The sequence below is a fragment of the Alexandromys fortis genome, unplaced genomic scaffold, assembly GCF_014885135.2.
Source record: "Alexandromys fortis isolate MF-2015 unplaced genomic scaffold, M_Fortis_MF-2015_v1.1 scaffold_3, whole genome shotgun sequence".
Classification (NCBI taxonomy): domain Eukaryota; kingdom Metazoa; phylum Chordata; class Mammalia; order Rodentia; family Cricetidae; genus Alexandromys; species Alexandromys fortis.
Genome location: NW_026067909.1, coordinates 20,460,313 through 20,477,889, shown reverse-complemented (window position 1 = coordinate 20,477,889; position 17,577 = coordinate 20,460,313). Strand labels below are relative to the sequence as shown.

The 17,577-nt window shown below is 40.5% G+C and overlaps 1 protein-coding gene across 1 annotated transcript in view; it reads right to left on the bottom strand.

Annotated features, from left to right (window-relative positions):
* Positions 1-633: 633 nt before the first annotated feature.
* The window catches only part of Patl1 (PAT1 homolog 1, processing body mRNA decay factor), a 32,653-nt gene continuing 15,709 nt past the window's right edge, over positions 634-17,577 (bottom strand). The window contains exons 10-19 of the mRNA XM_050137549.1: positions 16,124-16,304; positions 13,839-13,962; positions 13,328-13,425; positions 12,634-12,693; positions 10,526-10,674; positions 9,130-9,289; positions 7,375-7,530; positions 2,795-2,886; positions 2,551-2,700; positions 634-2,258 (exon numbers count right to left, since the gene is read on the bottom strand). Coding sequence (XP_049993506.1) covers positions 2,237-2,258; positions 2,551-2,700; positions 2,795-2,886; positions 7,375-7,530; positions 9,130-9,289; positions 10,526-10,674; positions 12,634-12,693; positions 13,328-13,425; positions 13,839-13,962; positions 16,124-16,304 — 1,192 coding nt within the window. The 3' untranslated portion in view covers positions 634-2,236. The remainder of the gene's footprint in view (positions 2,259-2,550; positions 2,701-2,794; positions 2,887-7,374; positions 7,531-9,129; positions 9,290-10,525; positions 10,675-12,633; positions 12,694-13,327; positions 13,426-13,838; positions 13,963-16,123; positions 16,305-17,577) is intronic.

Below are 17,577 nucleotides of genomic sequence, written 5' to 3'. Positions count from 1 at the left end.
CACTCTGCTCTTGGATCTGACTTCCCTTCCCACTGTCCTTCCTTTAAAACAAAAGTGTGTATGGGTGCTTTGTCTGTGTATGTACCTTGACACCATGCCTTTGTGTCCACAGAAATCAGAAGAGGGCAGATCCTGTGGAACTGAAGTTATGGATGGCTGTGAACTGCCAATGTGGAAGATGAGAATGGAACTTGGGTCCTCTGGAAGAACAGCAAGTTCCTTTAACCACTGAACCATCTCCTTGTCCTCCTTTGGCTTTCTTTACTCGTTTGCTGACTCTTCAATCTTACTCATTTTAAGAGTAAAAATATGATCCTTCTGCTTTACATTCTGCAAGCTAGGATTACAGCTATGTGCCCAGCAAGATGGTCCTTTTGTTTTAAAGATTAAACAAAGCTACAGGACTAGAGCTAAGAGAAATACAAACCACGAGGGCAGCTAAATGCTTACAGGACTACCTAAGCCATTTAAAAGTAAAGAGAGATGGGCATCTGTCTAGAAATATGTGAATTTCTTCAGGGTGAAGTGCCATTTCTTCAACATTAAGATTTTTGCTAGTGAATACAAGAATGATAGAAAACCCATTAAAAACAAATCCAGAAACAAAAAAGGTATAAAATACAAGTACACATATTCAAGTATACAATTTGTTTTTATTTACAATACCCTATAAAAATGTAAATTTAGAAACTTTTATTTTTATTAATTAGAACTGAACAAAAAGCACAATAAGGAAGAAAATAATCAAGTGTTTACTTGATCAGGTGTGAAGGGAGGGTAGGAAAGGCTCAGTGGACAGTCAGCAGACGGTAGAGGGGAGCTAGAGACCGTCACTGGGGAGCAGCTGGCGGAGCCTGAGGCCACAGAATGAGAAGAAATGAAGATGAGGAGGACAGCTGGTTGTAACGGAGGGCTTTACCGTATCTAGGTATGTGCAAAAACGTTTATTCTCTTTAAATATCATAGCCTGTCTCGACTACATTCAAAAAGGTGAGAAGAGCAGAAAGTAGGATCAGGATGGGAATATAAAATAAATTCAATTTAGTTTTTTAGAATTGCAACCACTAGGGAGCTAAGTCCCTTATCCTGGCTGACTGCTGAAGGTAAGAAAGGTGAAGGAAAAGTGTCCCTAAGATTCAAACCCAGGCCCCAGCTGCCAGTAGATGGGGCTCAGGCAAGACTAAGCAGCCAGGACAGCAGTTCTGCTGCAGGGTAGAGGAGACTGAAGGGCGGAGCAGCTCAAGCTTAGCAGCCATGGCTACATTTGGAGGCTTCTACCCAAGACACTAAATGAAATGGGGAAGAGAAGCAGAAGCATGGCTTACAGAAGTCACATCAGGAAGACAGTGCAGGCGCGCAAAGCTACACTGCAAAAGCAGGCTCTACGTGAGGCTCGTCTTGGGTACTCGTGAATGCACTTGAGGGACAGGCTCAAGCACGCTGTAGTCATCACAGGAAAGGCTTAGCTGTGTGTGTGCTCTTTCCATTACGGTGGTCAGGAACAAAGGAAATACAGGTAGAGAGAAAGAAAAGACTTCTCAGCCTAGAGCTGGGCAACAGCCAATTAACAGTTTGATTTAATGTAATGTGCCGTGTACCCTGTATTTATATATTAAAAAAGTAGAATCCACCAAATTACAAGATGGAACAGAAACAGACTAAAAATATATCAGCTGGTTTATTTTTAGAGGTATATGTCAACTAAATATTTTTCAAGCTAAAACTCATTCTTTAAGGACCCTCTGGAGACCACATGAACGTGTGTGTAGGGGTGTGTATATTTACCTACATCTTGACTTCTACTTGGTTTTGGCTCTTCTATAGTCATATTAATAAGGGAAGATGAAAAAAAAAGACTTCAAAGGGTGGAGAGAACCTTTGGCAGACTACAACCTACTTTGAATTGTAATAGAGGTGATGGGAAAAGGGATATTATGTTTGTGTCTCTAGGGCAAAGAAAATGCAAAATTGAGAAGAATTGAGTAAAAGTAGGACATGCAAAGTGTAACACAGAGGTCAAAGAAACCAGCGGAAGTATTACCCAGCAGAAGTATCAGAGCAGTGGGGATTCAGAGCTAACCTGGCATTCAGAGCTAACCTCCGAAAATAGGTCGATCCCACAAGACTTTCCTTTGGGTCATAAGCTACCTCCCCTCCCTCATTAAAAACACTCCATTGGTGATGGCAGCAGTGCAGGTGTCAGCCAAAAGGAGGTACAGGGCACACCGGAGAGCTTTTATCGTATCCCCTGAACCAGCCTAAGGGTATGAAGAGAAAGACAACTTTTGTATAAGTAAGTTAAAATAAGATCAATCTTTTGCATTAAAGCTACATCTTTGTAAGAATCCTCATAATAAAAGACCCTAGATATTTCTGTTCTCTCAGCATTCTGTCATTTTCTGAGGGACTGTTGTGCACAATACAGTGATTTGTTTTAGCAAACACACACACATTTAAATGGATGTCTCAAGCTTTCGCTCCCATTCAGCTTCATCCTCTCACGGTGTGATGTCTAAAACACCAAGGTAGTGAAATGTATTTGGAACTTACTGTAGTTTTGTTTCCAGCAAGTTCAGTTTCTGCCGGTCAACATAGCGAGAAAAAAGGGACACTAGATTTGTGGGTATAGAAATTGGCTTGGCCAAGGCCGCTTGGGGTATCTGTAGAAGTTCTCTGGTTGCCATGAACATCACCTCTGTCCTGATAGAGAAAACCCAAAACGTTATGAGAAGCACAAGAGGAAGAGAAAGGAGAGCAAAGATTATTTAGAAGAATTTAAAATACAAGTACTGACCACTGGTTATTTTGCGTTGACTCTATAGCAGGGTCCGAACTCTGTAGGTCTTCCCCGCGGCTTAGGAGGATTAGGAGCAGTGACAAGCCAAACTGTAAGAGAAGCCAAATGGAATCAGGCTTAACAACGCATCTAAGAAGCTAAAGAGATGGCTTAGTGGTTAAGAGCACTTGCTGTTCTTTCTTTCTTTCTTTTTTTTTTTTTTTTTTGATTTTTCGAGACAGGGTTTCTCCGTAGCTTTTGGTTCCTGTCCTGTAACTAGCTCTTGTAGACCAGGCTGGCCTCAAACTCACAGAGATCCGCCTGCCTCTGCCTCACAAGTGCTGGGATTAAAGGCGTGTGCCACCACCGCCCGGCTCACTTGCTGTTCTTGTAGAGGATCAGGGTTCTGTTCCCAGAAACTACGGGATGGCTCACAAACATCCCCTGATATCTATAAGGTGTACATACACACAAAACACTCATGCACATAAAACATATCTAAAAGCAACAACAGCAAAAACCAAAACAGTGCATCTAAGCCTCTTACACTTCAGTTAATGGGACCCTGGCACTGATGGGAAGGGCTGTTCACGAAAGCTTTTGTATAGCCAGGGGTAGGGGATCAGGCAAGCCTGGCATTAGAGTTTGTCTTTCCTCTGGATTGTTTCTGGCATAGTAGACATCAAGTACAGAAAGCCCTCTCTCTATCCTATTCTGTTTTGAAAAGATTTTCTTCCCAGTCACGAATAATCATCATTTGGCATTTCTTTTATTTTTAAGAATAAAATAGATTAAGAAGAAAAGTCAAAGTTCATGGAAATTAGAAGAAAAAATTAAGTAAGTAAAGTTATTTTGTAAAGAAAAAAAGGTATTAAGAACTGGAGCTCAGTGTGGTGATGCACATCTTTAATCTAGCAATTGGGAGGCAGAGGCAGGTGGATTTCTGTGAGTTTGAGGCCAACCTGGTCTATAGAGTGAGTTCCAGGATAGCTATACAGAGAAACCCTATCCCGAGGTAGAAAAAAAAAGAAAAAAGAAAAAAGAGAAAGAACTACAAGGTGCCCTGGAGATGTAGCTCAGTTGGTAGCATTCTTTGCTAGCATGTGCAAGGTTCCAGGTCTGACCTAGCATAAACTTGTGATGATCATACCTACAATCCCAACATTCAGGAGGATCAAAAGATCAATGTTATCCTTGGCTACACTCGGGGTTGGGGACCAGCCTGGGATACATGACAATGCCTCAAAAAGCAAAACAAAACAAATTAACAAAAATAAAGAGAAATATACATAGGGTAAACAAAATAATCAAAGCTCAAAGAAAACTGAGAAAATATATATACACTCTTGGGGCTAGGAAGATAGCTCAGTTGGTAAAATACCTGAGCTAAGATCCCAAGAAATGAGAAAAATCTGCACCTGACCCCAGCTTGGGAGATGGAGCCTGAAGACCTTCATGTACAGTGGCCAGCCAGCCTAAGCCAAACTGATGAACTTCAAGTTCAGTCTGAGAACTTCTCTCAAAAAGCAAAGGCAGAGAATAATCAAGGAAAGATGCCTGATGTCAACCTCTGGCCATATGGTCTCTACATGCACACCACCAAAAGTGCACGTGTTTGTACACACAGAGTATATTCTTTTTTTTAAAAATATTTATTTATTTATTTATTATGTATACAATGTTCTGTCTGTGTATGCCTGCAGGCCAGAAGAGGGCACCAGACCTCATTCCAGATGGCTGTGGTTGCTGGGAATTGAACTCAGGACCTTTGGAAGAGCAGGCAATGCTCTTAACCAATGAGCCATCTCTCCAGCCCCCCACAGAGTATATTCTCATCTGAAGTATAAAAACTTACAAAGAGTGTTAATAGGCATCTAAAAAAATCAGCAACATGATTTTTTTTCTGTTTTTTTTTTGAGACAGGGTTTATGTAGCCCTGGCTGTCCTTGAACTTAAGAGATCTGCCTGCCTCTGTACCTCAAGATTGCTGGGGAAAAAGGTATGTGCTAGCTGGGCAATGGTGGTGCATGCCTTTAATCCCAGCACTCGGGAGGCAGAGGCAGGCGGATCTCTGTGAGTTCGAGACCAGCCTGGTCTACAAGAGCTAGTTCCAGGACAGGCTCCGAAACCACAGAGAAACCCTGTCTCGAAAAAAAAAAACCAAAAACAACAACAACAAAAAGGTATGTGCTACCATGCCTATCACAACATGAACACTTAAGGGGCACCAAATGAAAATACCAACAGCACTAGGTTAAATGTGTAAGTCATATCTATAATGGATCATAAATGGGTACATATTTTGGGATTTCATTCTATTTTCCTGGGTTTATATTAGAGGGTAATCTTTCTTTTCCACAAAGCTTCCCTTAATGTTATTTGCAGGCAAATTTTCACCAGGCTCATGATCTGTATGACTTTCTGGTTTGTTACTGTTCTTATCAAAATTAAAATAGCGACCAAGTAATAGGAAGGTCATGACTGGTCACTTAAGAACCCACCAATATCCCAAGGGACACAGGTATCCTCTCCTATCTCAGATGGCCTGTTATTAATGGCAGGTCAAAGAAGAAAGAGGTCCTGAGACTTCACCTCTGTCGCTTAGTGTGGCCCTAAACAAGTGCCTACTACATACCAGACATCATCTAAATACTAGGACGACTGTAAAACCTGCATCAACACTTGCACATCCCAGCAAACACCCAGGGTCCTAAGGCTAGAAAAGGGCAGGCAAGGACGGACACTGCCTGCTTAGAAACTCAAGATCCTCTTTCTTCATTAGGTTTCTTCTAAAAGGTTTTTGAACTAAACAAGATTTTTTTTTTTTAGGTAGGGTTTATGTCCTCAATATGTAAACTAGGCTGGCCTCAAACTCAGAGACCCACTGGCCTGAATGCTGGGATTAAACACAAGTTTTGCCTTAATCTTTGGATCTTTAACATGACATAACTAAAAGCTGTATGTAGTTTTCCTGCAGCTAGGTATGTCATGTGGCTAAATCCTGGCCAGTGCTTCTCAGCAGAGGCTGGTTAGAATTTGCTGCGGGATTTACACACTGTAAAGATTTGTCACTCATACTGGTTTAAGAAAACATGGAGGGGCTGGAGAGATGGCTCAGAGGTTAAGAGCATTGCCTGCTCTTTCAAAGGTCCTGAGTTCAATTCCCAGCAACCACATGGTGGCTCACAACCATCTATAATGAGATCTGGTGCCCTCTCCTGGCCTGCAGGCATACACACAGAGTATTGTATACTAAATAAATAAATATTAAAAAAAAAAAAAACTTCCTGCTAGTAGCCAGGCAGGAAGTATAGGCAGGCAACCAGACTTAAAAATGAAAGAAATAGAGTTTAAAAAAAAAAGACTTGATTAGAGATGCTGAGGGATTAATGTAAGCTATATATTTTGAAAAGCCTTGACTTAAAAATTTAAGTCAAAAGATATGTTACTTTGGAGTAGAGGTTTTGCTTTTGTGTCCACAGAAAATTATAATACAACATTTCAGAACATCTCTGTTGCACTTTCTTGAATTCTAAACCCAGAACAACCTAAAGACTGCTGGCTGGGGCTGGAGAGATGGCTCAGCCGTTAAAAAGGTTGGGCTTACAACCAAAAATATAAGACTATTGGCTGAGATGATCCAGGCTCATATAATACTTCAGTCAGGACTTGACTATAATCCTAAATTTTCTTTAGGTCCCCATAAGATTATCAGTACCCTCAATCAGCAGGAAGTGGCCTAGAAACCTATGCCAAAAGTGGATTATGAGAAAAAAAAAAGTGGATTATGGATGTTTGTCTTTGTTTAGAATGTTGGTTACAAGTTGTTATTGATAATGGCCTGGAAAAAAGTTAAAACAAAGAAGATTAGATTCAGAGTTCTTGCTTGGAAAAAAAAAGAGGAAGTGCTGTGGGATAATGCTCTTGTACACTGTAAAGATTTGTCACTCATATTGGTTTAATAAAATGCTGATTGGCCAGTAGTATAGGTGGGACAACAAGACTAAGAGAATTCTGGGAAGAAGAAAGGCAGAGATGCAGACACTAGCTAGATGCAAGGGAAGCAAGATGAGAATGCCTTACTGATAAAAGGTACTAAGCCACATGGCTAAACATAGATAAGAATCATGGGTTAATTTAAGTTTTAAGAGCTAGTTAATAATAAGCCTGAGCTAATAGGTCAACCAGTTTATAATTAATATAAGCCTCTGTGTGTTTTGTTGGGACTGAACAGCTGTAGGACCAAGCAGGACAGAAACTTGTATAAGAATTCCTGGGGAAAGTCCTAACAAAGAGGACAAGCAGTTAATCATCTATACCCAGCTTTGTTCCTCATGCCAAGAACTCATTTCAGAACTGTCCTGAAGCATCATGAGTATGAAAATATACTGTTAAAGAGGACCAGAGTAATTGTAAAAAAGACTAGATGCCTGATGCCACAAATTTCATAAAGAACTATTTTCTCCAAACCACTGTTTGTTTTCTAGCCTTTGTTAGTGTAATGTAATTCCTGAGTAGAAGAAAGCTATAGTAATCATAATTCTCCTAAGTCAAATTTAGATGCCATATAAGCTGAGGACACTGAAGGACAAGACCACCTTGTTCTGGAGCACAGCAGTGAGGTGAGGATTGGAGGGTGCTGGTGCAGTTGCACTTTGAGGTAGGTTCATTAGCTGTTGCAGAAGGCTGGTGACAGTCACTGAAGGAAGATGATAGAGGAGAAGAGAGAAGGGACTCAGTAAGCATGGCAGCACCTACAAAACATAAACAAGATTGTTACCTTCTGCCAACTCTCCCTTCACTTACCTCCCAGCAGGATACTCACCATATACAAAATCATTACAATACTACTGTGTGTCAGGATATCTGGCTATAGTGGAAAGGCAGGATAAATACGTGACTCTTCCTTTTTAGTTTTTGAGATGAGTTATTGGCCTAGCACTATAAATGATTGATGTATTTTTGGTATTATGAAGCCATTAAATGAAATCTAATGCAGTCTACTGCTGTAATTTTTCTTTCTGATGTTAAGTATACCAATTCTGGCAAATAGGAGTCGCTCAGATTGGTATGTGTATCCCTAGTAACCTATTAGTTACTTGCCTTTGATGTAAGACCAGGATTAACTGTAATCCCAAGCCTCACACCTGGAACCAGCAATTAATGCAAGAAAATGGATTTTGGGGACACGGTAGATTATTTTTTAATTGAATAGGTTAAAAACTCAGCACATGCATGTACACATATGTAAGCATACATATACACAAACAGAGATGGGGGGAGAGCATGAACTATAACTCTACGTACACATATTTTTAGGTTAGTCTCAAATTTATGGCAACTCCTCTGTCTTAGCTTCCCTAATGTGGGAAAGTTAGGCATGAGCTACCATATGCAACTTTTCTATATAGTTAACTAAGTGTTCTTTACTAGCAAGTAAGCTTCATGAAGGTATTTTTGAATTCCTAGCTTCATTTCTGCGACATAAAATGGTACCTGGTATGTAGATGTATTAAGTGAGCATACAGTAAATGTGTAAGATTTTCCCAAACTTGCTTCCACTGACGAATTTCTGTGAGATCATGATCAAAACTGCCCACTGCTGCAGTCTCTTCTTTTGGCATTTATGTTTTATTCTCTAGGATAAATCTCAAATCTTGAAAATTTTCCTCCATTCCATTTTTCATTCTTGGAGTCTCTTAAAAATGTACTGGTTTTGGGGGCTAGCTGTTTAGAGAGCACTTGTTGCTTTTACAGAGGACCCAGATTCAATTCCTAGCATCCAAATGGTGGTTCACAAACTACCTACTCTGACTTCCATGGATACCAGTTATGCACACAATGCACATAAACACCTGCGGGCAAACTATTCCTAAATAAAACTTAAAACATCTAATCAATTTTAAAATATAATTTTTTTTCATTCTGGTACATTTTTCTAATGAGATTTAAACTTTTCATTTCTTTCTGTGTGTTTTACATTATATAGGCATATCTTCTGCACAGATAATTCAGGTAGTTACTACTCAATCTGTAGTCAACTACAATGTTTCCTTAGAAGTATCTCGTTGTTCTGAGTCCCATGCTCAATAATACTATTCTTTAGCAATTTCTTGTCTTGAACTTGAAAAAGTACGAGAAATTTTGATAATCTTTGAAAAATTATTACAAGGATAAACAGGGATCTTTTAATCAAAAATTTACCCGTGGATCACCATCCAACTAAATCTCCAGGCTAACAGAAAGCTACTGACAACAGAGCAGGGAGAGATATTTTACATACACAAAAGCAATTAAAAGACAAAGTTTCCAACTTGACAAGCCTATGAAAAGTTGCCCTACGTGGTGGGTACCTCATCTTGTGCGTCCTTCTTGATAAGGAAAGGGAGGTTCCTGGCAGTTGCCATGAGAATGTCAGCTGCTTGCTCTGTGGAGAGGAAAGGGAGAATGCGGGCAACCATTCTCTTTCCTTTTCGGATACACATGATCTGTACGAAGTGGTCATCGCTTGGCCTGCAAGAAAAATGCCACCTAATGTCAGTAAGGGCAATATAGAAAACACACATTAAAAAAAAATGCAACCCTATTTTCATAATCATCTGTATTACCAATATTGAGGATTACTCTCCAATTCTAACTAAATAATAAAAAGTAAAATTAAGTTTTACAAATATATTTCCCATATTATATATAAATGTGATAAAATTTGATATAAGTAAAAATTAAATGTTAACTTGTAAGTTTTAGGAGGACACATAAAATTTGCATGGTTTTATAATTGGACTTTTTTCACCTTCCCTCCCCGATATGAGGAACTGAGTGCAGAGCCTCCTGCATGCTAGGCAAGTGCTCTACCACTGATCTATAGCAATCTCCAACTTCAGTTAACCTCTTAAGGGAACCACTTTTCTCCATCAATAAATATGCTTCAGTTAAATGCATTTAATGGGTACACAACATGCCTATCTATGGATAAACTATATTTATCAGACCAACAGCACAAAAGAAGTCTATTTTGTTTGTGTAAGTTCTGACTCAGGAGAACCTGAGTGATGGGAAAGGAGCTGTCAGCAGATGTGGTCCTCTTACATTAAATATTTGGGATTTATAGGACATTATCACAACCAGGTTTGCTTCAGACAATGAGCAGGAGAAAGATGACAAAGAAAGTCAACATTCTTCACTAGAGGATCAACTGGCTTCCACATATACACTAGAGTATGTCTACAGATGGAAATCCCAAGAAAGTACAAATATTGGTAAGTGCCAGTTTAGCAGGAAAGCAAATACATATAGATTGCAAAGTTGAACACACTAGTAATTGTACTCCAGATATAACTTCTCACCTCAAAACCAAAATCCAGTAACGATCCCTCTTATCTGCTGCACTAGTACAATCCTAGTAGACACTGTATATTGTTGAAAAAATGAATCCAAGAAAGAACTCAAAAGGATTATGGAATGCTTTACATGAAGTAGCACCCAAGTGAGGACAAAAAGAAAGATACTAGTATATTACGGTGGCCCACACCTTTAATAAGGACATTTGGAAGACAACTGGATCTTTGTGAATTCAAGGTCAGTCAGGGCCATGCAGTGTGCCTCTGTCTCAAAACAAAAACAAAACCCAGGAAAGATAGATGCAATGCTTATAGAAATGATGGGACAGGGTACACCATAATCCCAAGTATGTGGAGTTTAGTGGCAATGGAAGAGGTCTCCCCTTTCCTTAAAGTGCACCGTGCATACCTCTCTTGTCCAGGCAATTTGCCCCTCAGGTTGTCATACATGCTACAGATTTTGTGCTTTCTTTCATCCACCAGGGCAGGCCGCTCTTCTTCTAGACTTAGGAGATAGCGCCTTTCATAATCTTCCACATCAAGGAGTAAACTATAGGTCTAGGGGAGAGACAGAACAGGCTATAACATGCTGGGTCAGCAACACAGAGTATTAAATAAGCGTCTTCATAGTTTAGGCCTAACAAGTAAAAATACAAGAGTATAATACAATTTTTTTCTTTTTCAAGTCAGGGTTTCTCTGTAGCTTTAGAGGCTGTCCTGGAACTAGCTCTTGTAGACCAGGCTGGTCTTGAACTCACAGAGATCCACCTGCCTCTGCCTCCCGAGTGCTGGGATTAAAGGTGTGCACCACCACCACCTGGCTAAAATGAGTTTTTAGAAAAGCCAGAGCTTGAGTGTCAAGGGTTTCCCTCCATCTTTTAGTACTTTCTGTATTGATGCAGCATCTCTACCTGAACCCAGAGGTTGCCAATTAGGCTGAACTAACTAGCCAGGTTGCTCCAAGGATTCTGTCTCTGCCCCCCGTATACTGGGAGAATTGCCATATCTTCCTGGCATTTATGTGGATGCCGAGGATGCAAACTCTGTTCCTCAAATTTATACAAACATTTTATCATCTTCTCCAGCCGTGGTAATCTGTGTGACAGATAGGGTCTCACCGTGGAGCTCTTCTGGAACTGACTCTTTAGTCCCCACATTTAGAAACTGACTCGGATTCAAATCTACCACACTGGATTCCTGATAAATATTTACTAATCAGGCCATTTTTCTTTTCTTCTTTGGTTTCTTGAGACAGGATTTCTCTGTATAGCCTTGGTTGTCCTGGAATTAGCTTTGTAGACCAGGTGGACCTCGAACTCACGGAGATCCATCCGCCTCTGCCTCCTAAGTGCTGGGATCAAAATTATTTTTTATGTATATTGGGGGTCTGCCTGCATGCATGTCTGTGTGAGGATGCCAGATCCCCTAGAACTGGAGTTACAGACAGTTGTGAGTTACCATGTGGGTCCAAGAACTGAACCCAAAGTCCTTTGGAAGAACAGCCAGTGCTCTTAACCATCGAGCCATCTCTACCCTGACCAGGCAATATTTTAAATTTCACTTTACAGGTGTCAGCTAGTGATCTAGCATGTGCAGGTAATTCAATTCATTTGCACACTCAACCCCCAAACAGAACTACTACCACCATCCCCATGAAGAACTGACAACAGCATAAAAGGTTAAGTAACTCAGTTTCGCGTTATAGACTCAGAAGGGCTGGTTTGCTATGTTCTAAACCACTGTGCTCTAGGTAGTGTAGTGTAAGTGCGGTATGTATGCAGTACTGCACTGTGGGAAGCGTGCTTTACAGACTGTCTATATGTGTCATTATGTTTCCCTTAGTCCACAGGAATGCCTAATAAGTGCTGTAAAACTAAACTAGTTCATGGAACAACTAAACTTTTACTCTTATTTTTATTAGGCTCAAGATGACCTGGGTTGATGAGATTGCTCAGTGTGGTAAAGTCTGACGGCCCGAGTTCAATCCTGCAGGCCATGTGTTGGAAGGAGCTGCATGCTGTCTCCTGCAAATTATCATCTGACTCCCACACAAGAGTTGTAGCAGATAAACATATGACCTGCTCAAAGATAATCATCTATTAGCTGAGTAACTGCGAATAAAACCTCAGGGCAGTGTTCTTCCCAGGTCTCCAGAGGCAAGGTATAGAACAATCACTGCCGGAACACTCTGGTAAACAACAAGCACTCAACACAAATGAATTCTTAGGTAATAGAAAAGAACACGCACCAGTGAGATGACTCAGCAGATAAAGGTCCCTCCCCCCAAGCTTGACAATCCGAGTTAGAGCCTACATGGTGGAAGGCAAGATGCCACCCCTCAAGTTGTCCTGACACACATGCACAATGCCACCTCCAATCATAAAATGTAATTACAAAAAATTAATTAAAAAAAATCAAAGAACACTGATTTACTGCTCACTTTTTTACTCTTGAACACACATATATTTGATAATTCTTTAAATTGAAACTAAATATAGAAATAGATTCTATTCTTACTTTCTCAATTATGACAAGGGTTTTCCTTCTCTTGTCCCGAACTTGTTTTTCTTTTGTTTCCTTAAAAAAAAAAAAATTAAAGTTATTCAGTACAAATTCTTTACCTCTATTAAGAACATTTAATCAAGAATGCACCTTTGGTTTATTGGTGAAAATACTTGAGAATACAGACTCCTTAAAAGTTAACAATCTAAAATGACAAAATTATGAAACAAAGGTCATTGACTAAACCAGCTCACAAATTAAGCTAAATTAATAAATCTAAAAACACAGAAATAATGTTTTATGCAGCAAACTCAACTAAACAGGCACTATTTGCAACCAGAGGTATCAGATCCAAAGACCCCTGCTATTGTAGGCCCTGTGGCCGACTTGTAAGTAAAGGCTTTAGAGCCAGCAGGAGAGCTCAACTGGTTAACAGTGCCTGCTGCACTGACCATCTGAATGTGATCCCTGAGTCCCTGTGGCAAGGAGAATCTTGGAAAGTTGTCCTCTTGATTTCCACAAGTACACCGTAGCACGTGTCACATACACATCCCACTTTTTTTTTTTTTAAGAAGGCACCATATTTCAGGCTATGTGTGAAAAACCAAAAAGTCAGGACAGACCAGGTCACCCTAGGTTACAGACAATTCCACCATGCTTCATCTCATTCCAATGACTTCAAAATGAACACCCATTAACTGGCACTTACATCATCCTCACTCCGAGACGTCACAACAGCATCGATCATCTTCCGAGGATTATTCACACTAGAGACAGTAAGCTTACCCAAAGAGCCCTCGAACTGCACTGCAAGGACAAAGAAGACTCCAGTAAAGACTTGGCATAAAGCAGACGGCATTCAAATCTTTTCGTGGTTCTTCACCCATGGTTTAATAATTTACCACAAGAATGTATGTAGTGAAGCAACCCCTTTCCTTTGCTTCAATCATGATCCTATGCTTCTGCCTCCTCAATACTGAGATTACAGATGAGAATCACCACAGCCACCTAATGCAACTCCTTTGTATAATCTATTCTCCACCTTTCATTAAAATAATTATCAAAAGAATATTTCCTCTATCTATTTTAGGAATACTAAAAAAGATCATAGTAAGTTTTTAAAAATTACAGAATCTCAACGAGCAAAGGATCTATGAGTTCATGTGTCGGGTTACTCATGCTCTCCACAAGTTTCTCTTAACAATAGACTGGGACCTTACCAGGCTTATAAGCATGCTCCAGTTTGGCCACCTGGGGGGTGATGAGCTTGGTACGCTCCTTCTTAGGACCATCACCTTGTATTTCTTCAGCAGCTGACAATTTCTCCAGTTTTTCAAAGTAATTCTACAAGACAAGATGGCTTTCATCGCAAAACAAACACAGATCCCCACTGTTCTTCACCAATGGTAGTCATAAAGCTGGGACTCCAGAAATACACTGATGCCTAGGTTTTCTTCTAACTTTATTTTATATGTTGTGGGAATTATCTTTTTTGTACACTGTGTAGATATGTCTTTGCCAAGGCATCTTCTGATTCATTTAATAAAGAGCTGAATGGCTAATAGCTAGGCAGGAAGAGGTTAAGCAGGACTTCTGGGAACAAAGAGAGGAAGAGGAGATGAATCTAGGCACCAGGAGATGCCAGCAAGCTGGACACACAGAATGGGAGAGAGCCACATGACAGAATGTAGATTAATAGAAGTAGGTTAAATTGAGCTATAAGAGCAAGTTGGGAAGAAGCCTAAGCTAAAGGCCATGCTTTCATAATTAGTAAGTCTCTGTGTCATTATTTGAGGGCTGACAGTCCAAGAAAGTCCAACAAGAAAGCTTACTACATATCTATTTATTTTTGCTTTTTTGAGATAGAATTTCTCAGTGTAACTGCTTTCACTATCCTGGAACTAGCTCTGTAGACCAAGCTGGCCTCGAACTCAGAGATCTGCCTGGCTCTACCTCCCAAGTGTTGGGATTAAAAACATGTGCCACCACCACCAGGCTATCTTATTTTTTTTTGATTTTTTCCCCCAATGTGCCCTGGCTGTCCTAGAACTCACTATGTAGACCATGTTAGTCTAGAACTCAGAGATCTTCCTGTCTCTGCCTCCTCTGGGATTAAAGGCATGTAAATCCATCCTTGCTTTATTAAAAACTAATCTGTGGTCAGGTGGTGGCCGTGTACATCTTTAATCCCAGCAACTAGGAGGCAGAGGCAGGTGGATATCTGAGAGTTTGAGGCCAGTCTGAGAAACCCTGTCTCAAAACACACTCAAAATCCAAAACAAAACAACAAAACCAATCTACTGATTACAGGAACACAAACGACAGAGTATGTTTATAGCACGTTCAAGGCCCAGTTGTCAATGCCCAGCACCACAAACCTGACACTCATACACCCTCAAATCCCTTAGCTTTCAAAAACATTGACTGGTTTAGTAAAATGTTCCAGTGGGCAAAGGCACTTGTCACCAATCATGATGACTGCTAAATAGGCACCTTAGCCACTACTCCTAGATATGGTGGAGAAGGTTTATTGTAGATAAAAGGGAGACTGTAGGCAAAGACAGGGACACCTGGAAAAGTCCAGAGGGGGCATGACCCTGAGCCACGTGAGAAGGGAAGGGCAAAGGAGGAGACAAGGGAGAGAGAAGGACCAAGATACAGCAGCCAAGAGGACAAGGATACAAAACAGGCAACCAAAATGGCTGGATTATATAGAGGAACACCTTAAGGGGAAGGGCAGCCCAGGCTCTGAGCTAGAGTGTTCTGGGGGGAGGTGTTGGGAGGGGTTAAGGGTGGAGTATATTGGTCATACCCTGTGGAGGAAAGGATTTTGGGAGAACCTGGTGGCCAGGTTCACCTTGGTATATTAAATAGGCACCTCAGCTATTTGTCTTGGAGTTTGAGACTTAACACTCAGTCTCTGGGATCTACCTTATGAAAGGAAAAAGCTAATTCCCCCTGACAACCACATGTGGGCCTCAACAGCTGTGCCTCAATGCCCACAAAATAAATGCTTTTAAAGAATATTTTAAAAATGTGAATTAATGAAGATGTTTTTAACAAGATCCCCTGAGTAAATTGGGAGCGTGGGGATCACAGAAGATAGAAGGGGAGAGCAGATGAGGGAGGGGAGAAAAATAAATAGCTCAATAAAAACAAACAAAAAAAGATGAAGATGTCTTTAAAGTTAGATTGCCAATATTATTCTCTTTATTTTTTGGTGTGTATGGGGGTACTACAGATTGAAGCCTGGAACTTATACATGCTAAGCAAGTGCTCTCCCACTGAACTACATCCCTAGCCCCACACCACCAATATTCTTAGATTATTAATGCCAAAATAAAAATATCAATCTGAGCACATATAGCTTGACAATATCAAGTATTAAAAAATGGACAGAATCTACTTAGTCAATTTGCATCCCTGAACATATCTCAATAGAAAATTCTATTACTAGCATAAGTGGACAAATAAATTGTTCTCAAAGCAAGCACTGGCTTTTTACCTGGTAATAGAAATCATCCAGGTAGGGATCAGTGCTCTGCAGCTGCATCATCTGGATTTTAGAGACCCAATCCTTCTCCCGCTGCAACATGAGATTAGCATAGGGATCCTTCCGGAGATGATCTTGATGACTGGTCCGGTGACTTCCTCTGTCTCCCGCACCATTGAGATTCCGATGCTGACTGAAAGGCAAGCGCATGCTGCGTTCAGGCCAAGTGGGCATATTAGCCATGCTTTTCTTTCTCTTTCTCTTTCTCTCTCTCTCTCTCTCTCTCTCTCTCTCTCTCTCTCTCTCTCTCTCTCTCTTTTTGAGATAGGGTTTTCCTGTGTGACAGTCCTAGCTGTCCTGGAACTAGCTCTTGTAGAAGACCAAGCTGGCCACAAACTCATAGGGATTCACCTGCCTCTGCCTCCCGAGTGCTGGGTTTAAAGGGGTGTGCTACCACCACCCGGCCAGCCATGCTTTTCAAAATACAAACATGCTGGTTCAAAAACACCCCCCTCTGCCTTTATGAAGGAAAAAAGAATCAAAGGGAAATAAAGCTATGTGATACACAGTCACAGAAATAACATTAAGATCTGAGCACTTCCCCTTTGTTAAGTACATCCATATCTGGACTTTTATGCAGATTATAACCACACGCAGGAGGTAGATTTCTTCACTTAATACACTGAGGCCAGGAGAAATCAAAGCTATTTAGCGGGTGGCAGAGTAAGACTGAATACTGGCCAATCTGATCCTGAAGTCTGTACTCTTTAGTTTTTCCTTAACTCACTGAAAATCATAACACTTTGATGTATCTAGCTCAAGCAAATACTTTAATAAATATTTGCCCATTGTCCAGATTTAGTATTTTGGCCAATTTGGTTCACTTTGAAGTCACACAGCCAACCATGGTGACACAAACTTATATTCCCAATACTCAAGGCTTACTAAAAACCGTGGATCTGAAGCCAGCCTGGGATAGAGTTCGAGGCTGGTTTCGACTACACAGTGGAAACCTGCCTCAAAAAACCAAGTAATACAGTTGAGAGTTGAAGGCCTTAAAGATTATGTAAAAATTTTTATGTGTATTTGTGCATGTACAAGGCAGAAGAGAGTGTCAGATCTCCTGGATCTGGAATAGGTGGCTATAAGCTGGGAACTCAACTCTGGTCCTCCTACAGCTTCCTTTTCAAATAAGAACCACCATGCAGTCTTTAGATGGATTCTCAACATGTTCATACCTTTATACTGCTTGTTCATCTGTCTTTGAATGTTTCTTTCTTTTTTTTTCTTTTTTGATTCAGGGTCTCACTATGCAGACCAGGCTAGCCTGGCTATATATATAGTCTCACTATGTAGGTCAGGCTGTCCTGGAACTCAGAGACCCACAGTGCTTTTACCTCCTCAGTGCTGGGATTAAATGCATGAACCACCATGCTTGATTTGTCTTTTAGTCCGTGTCCTCCCCC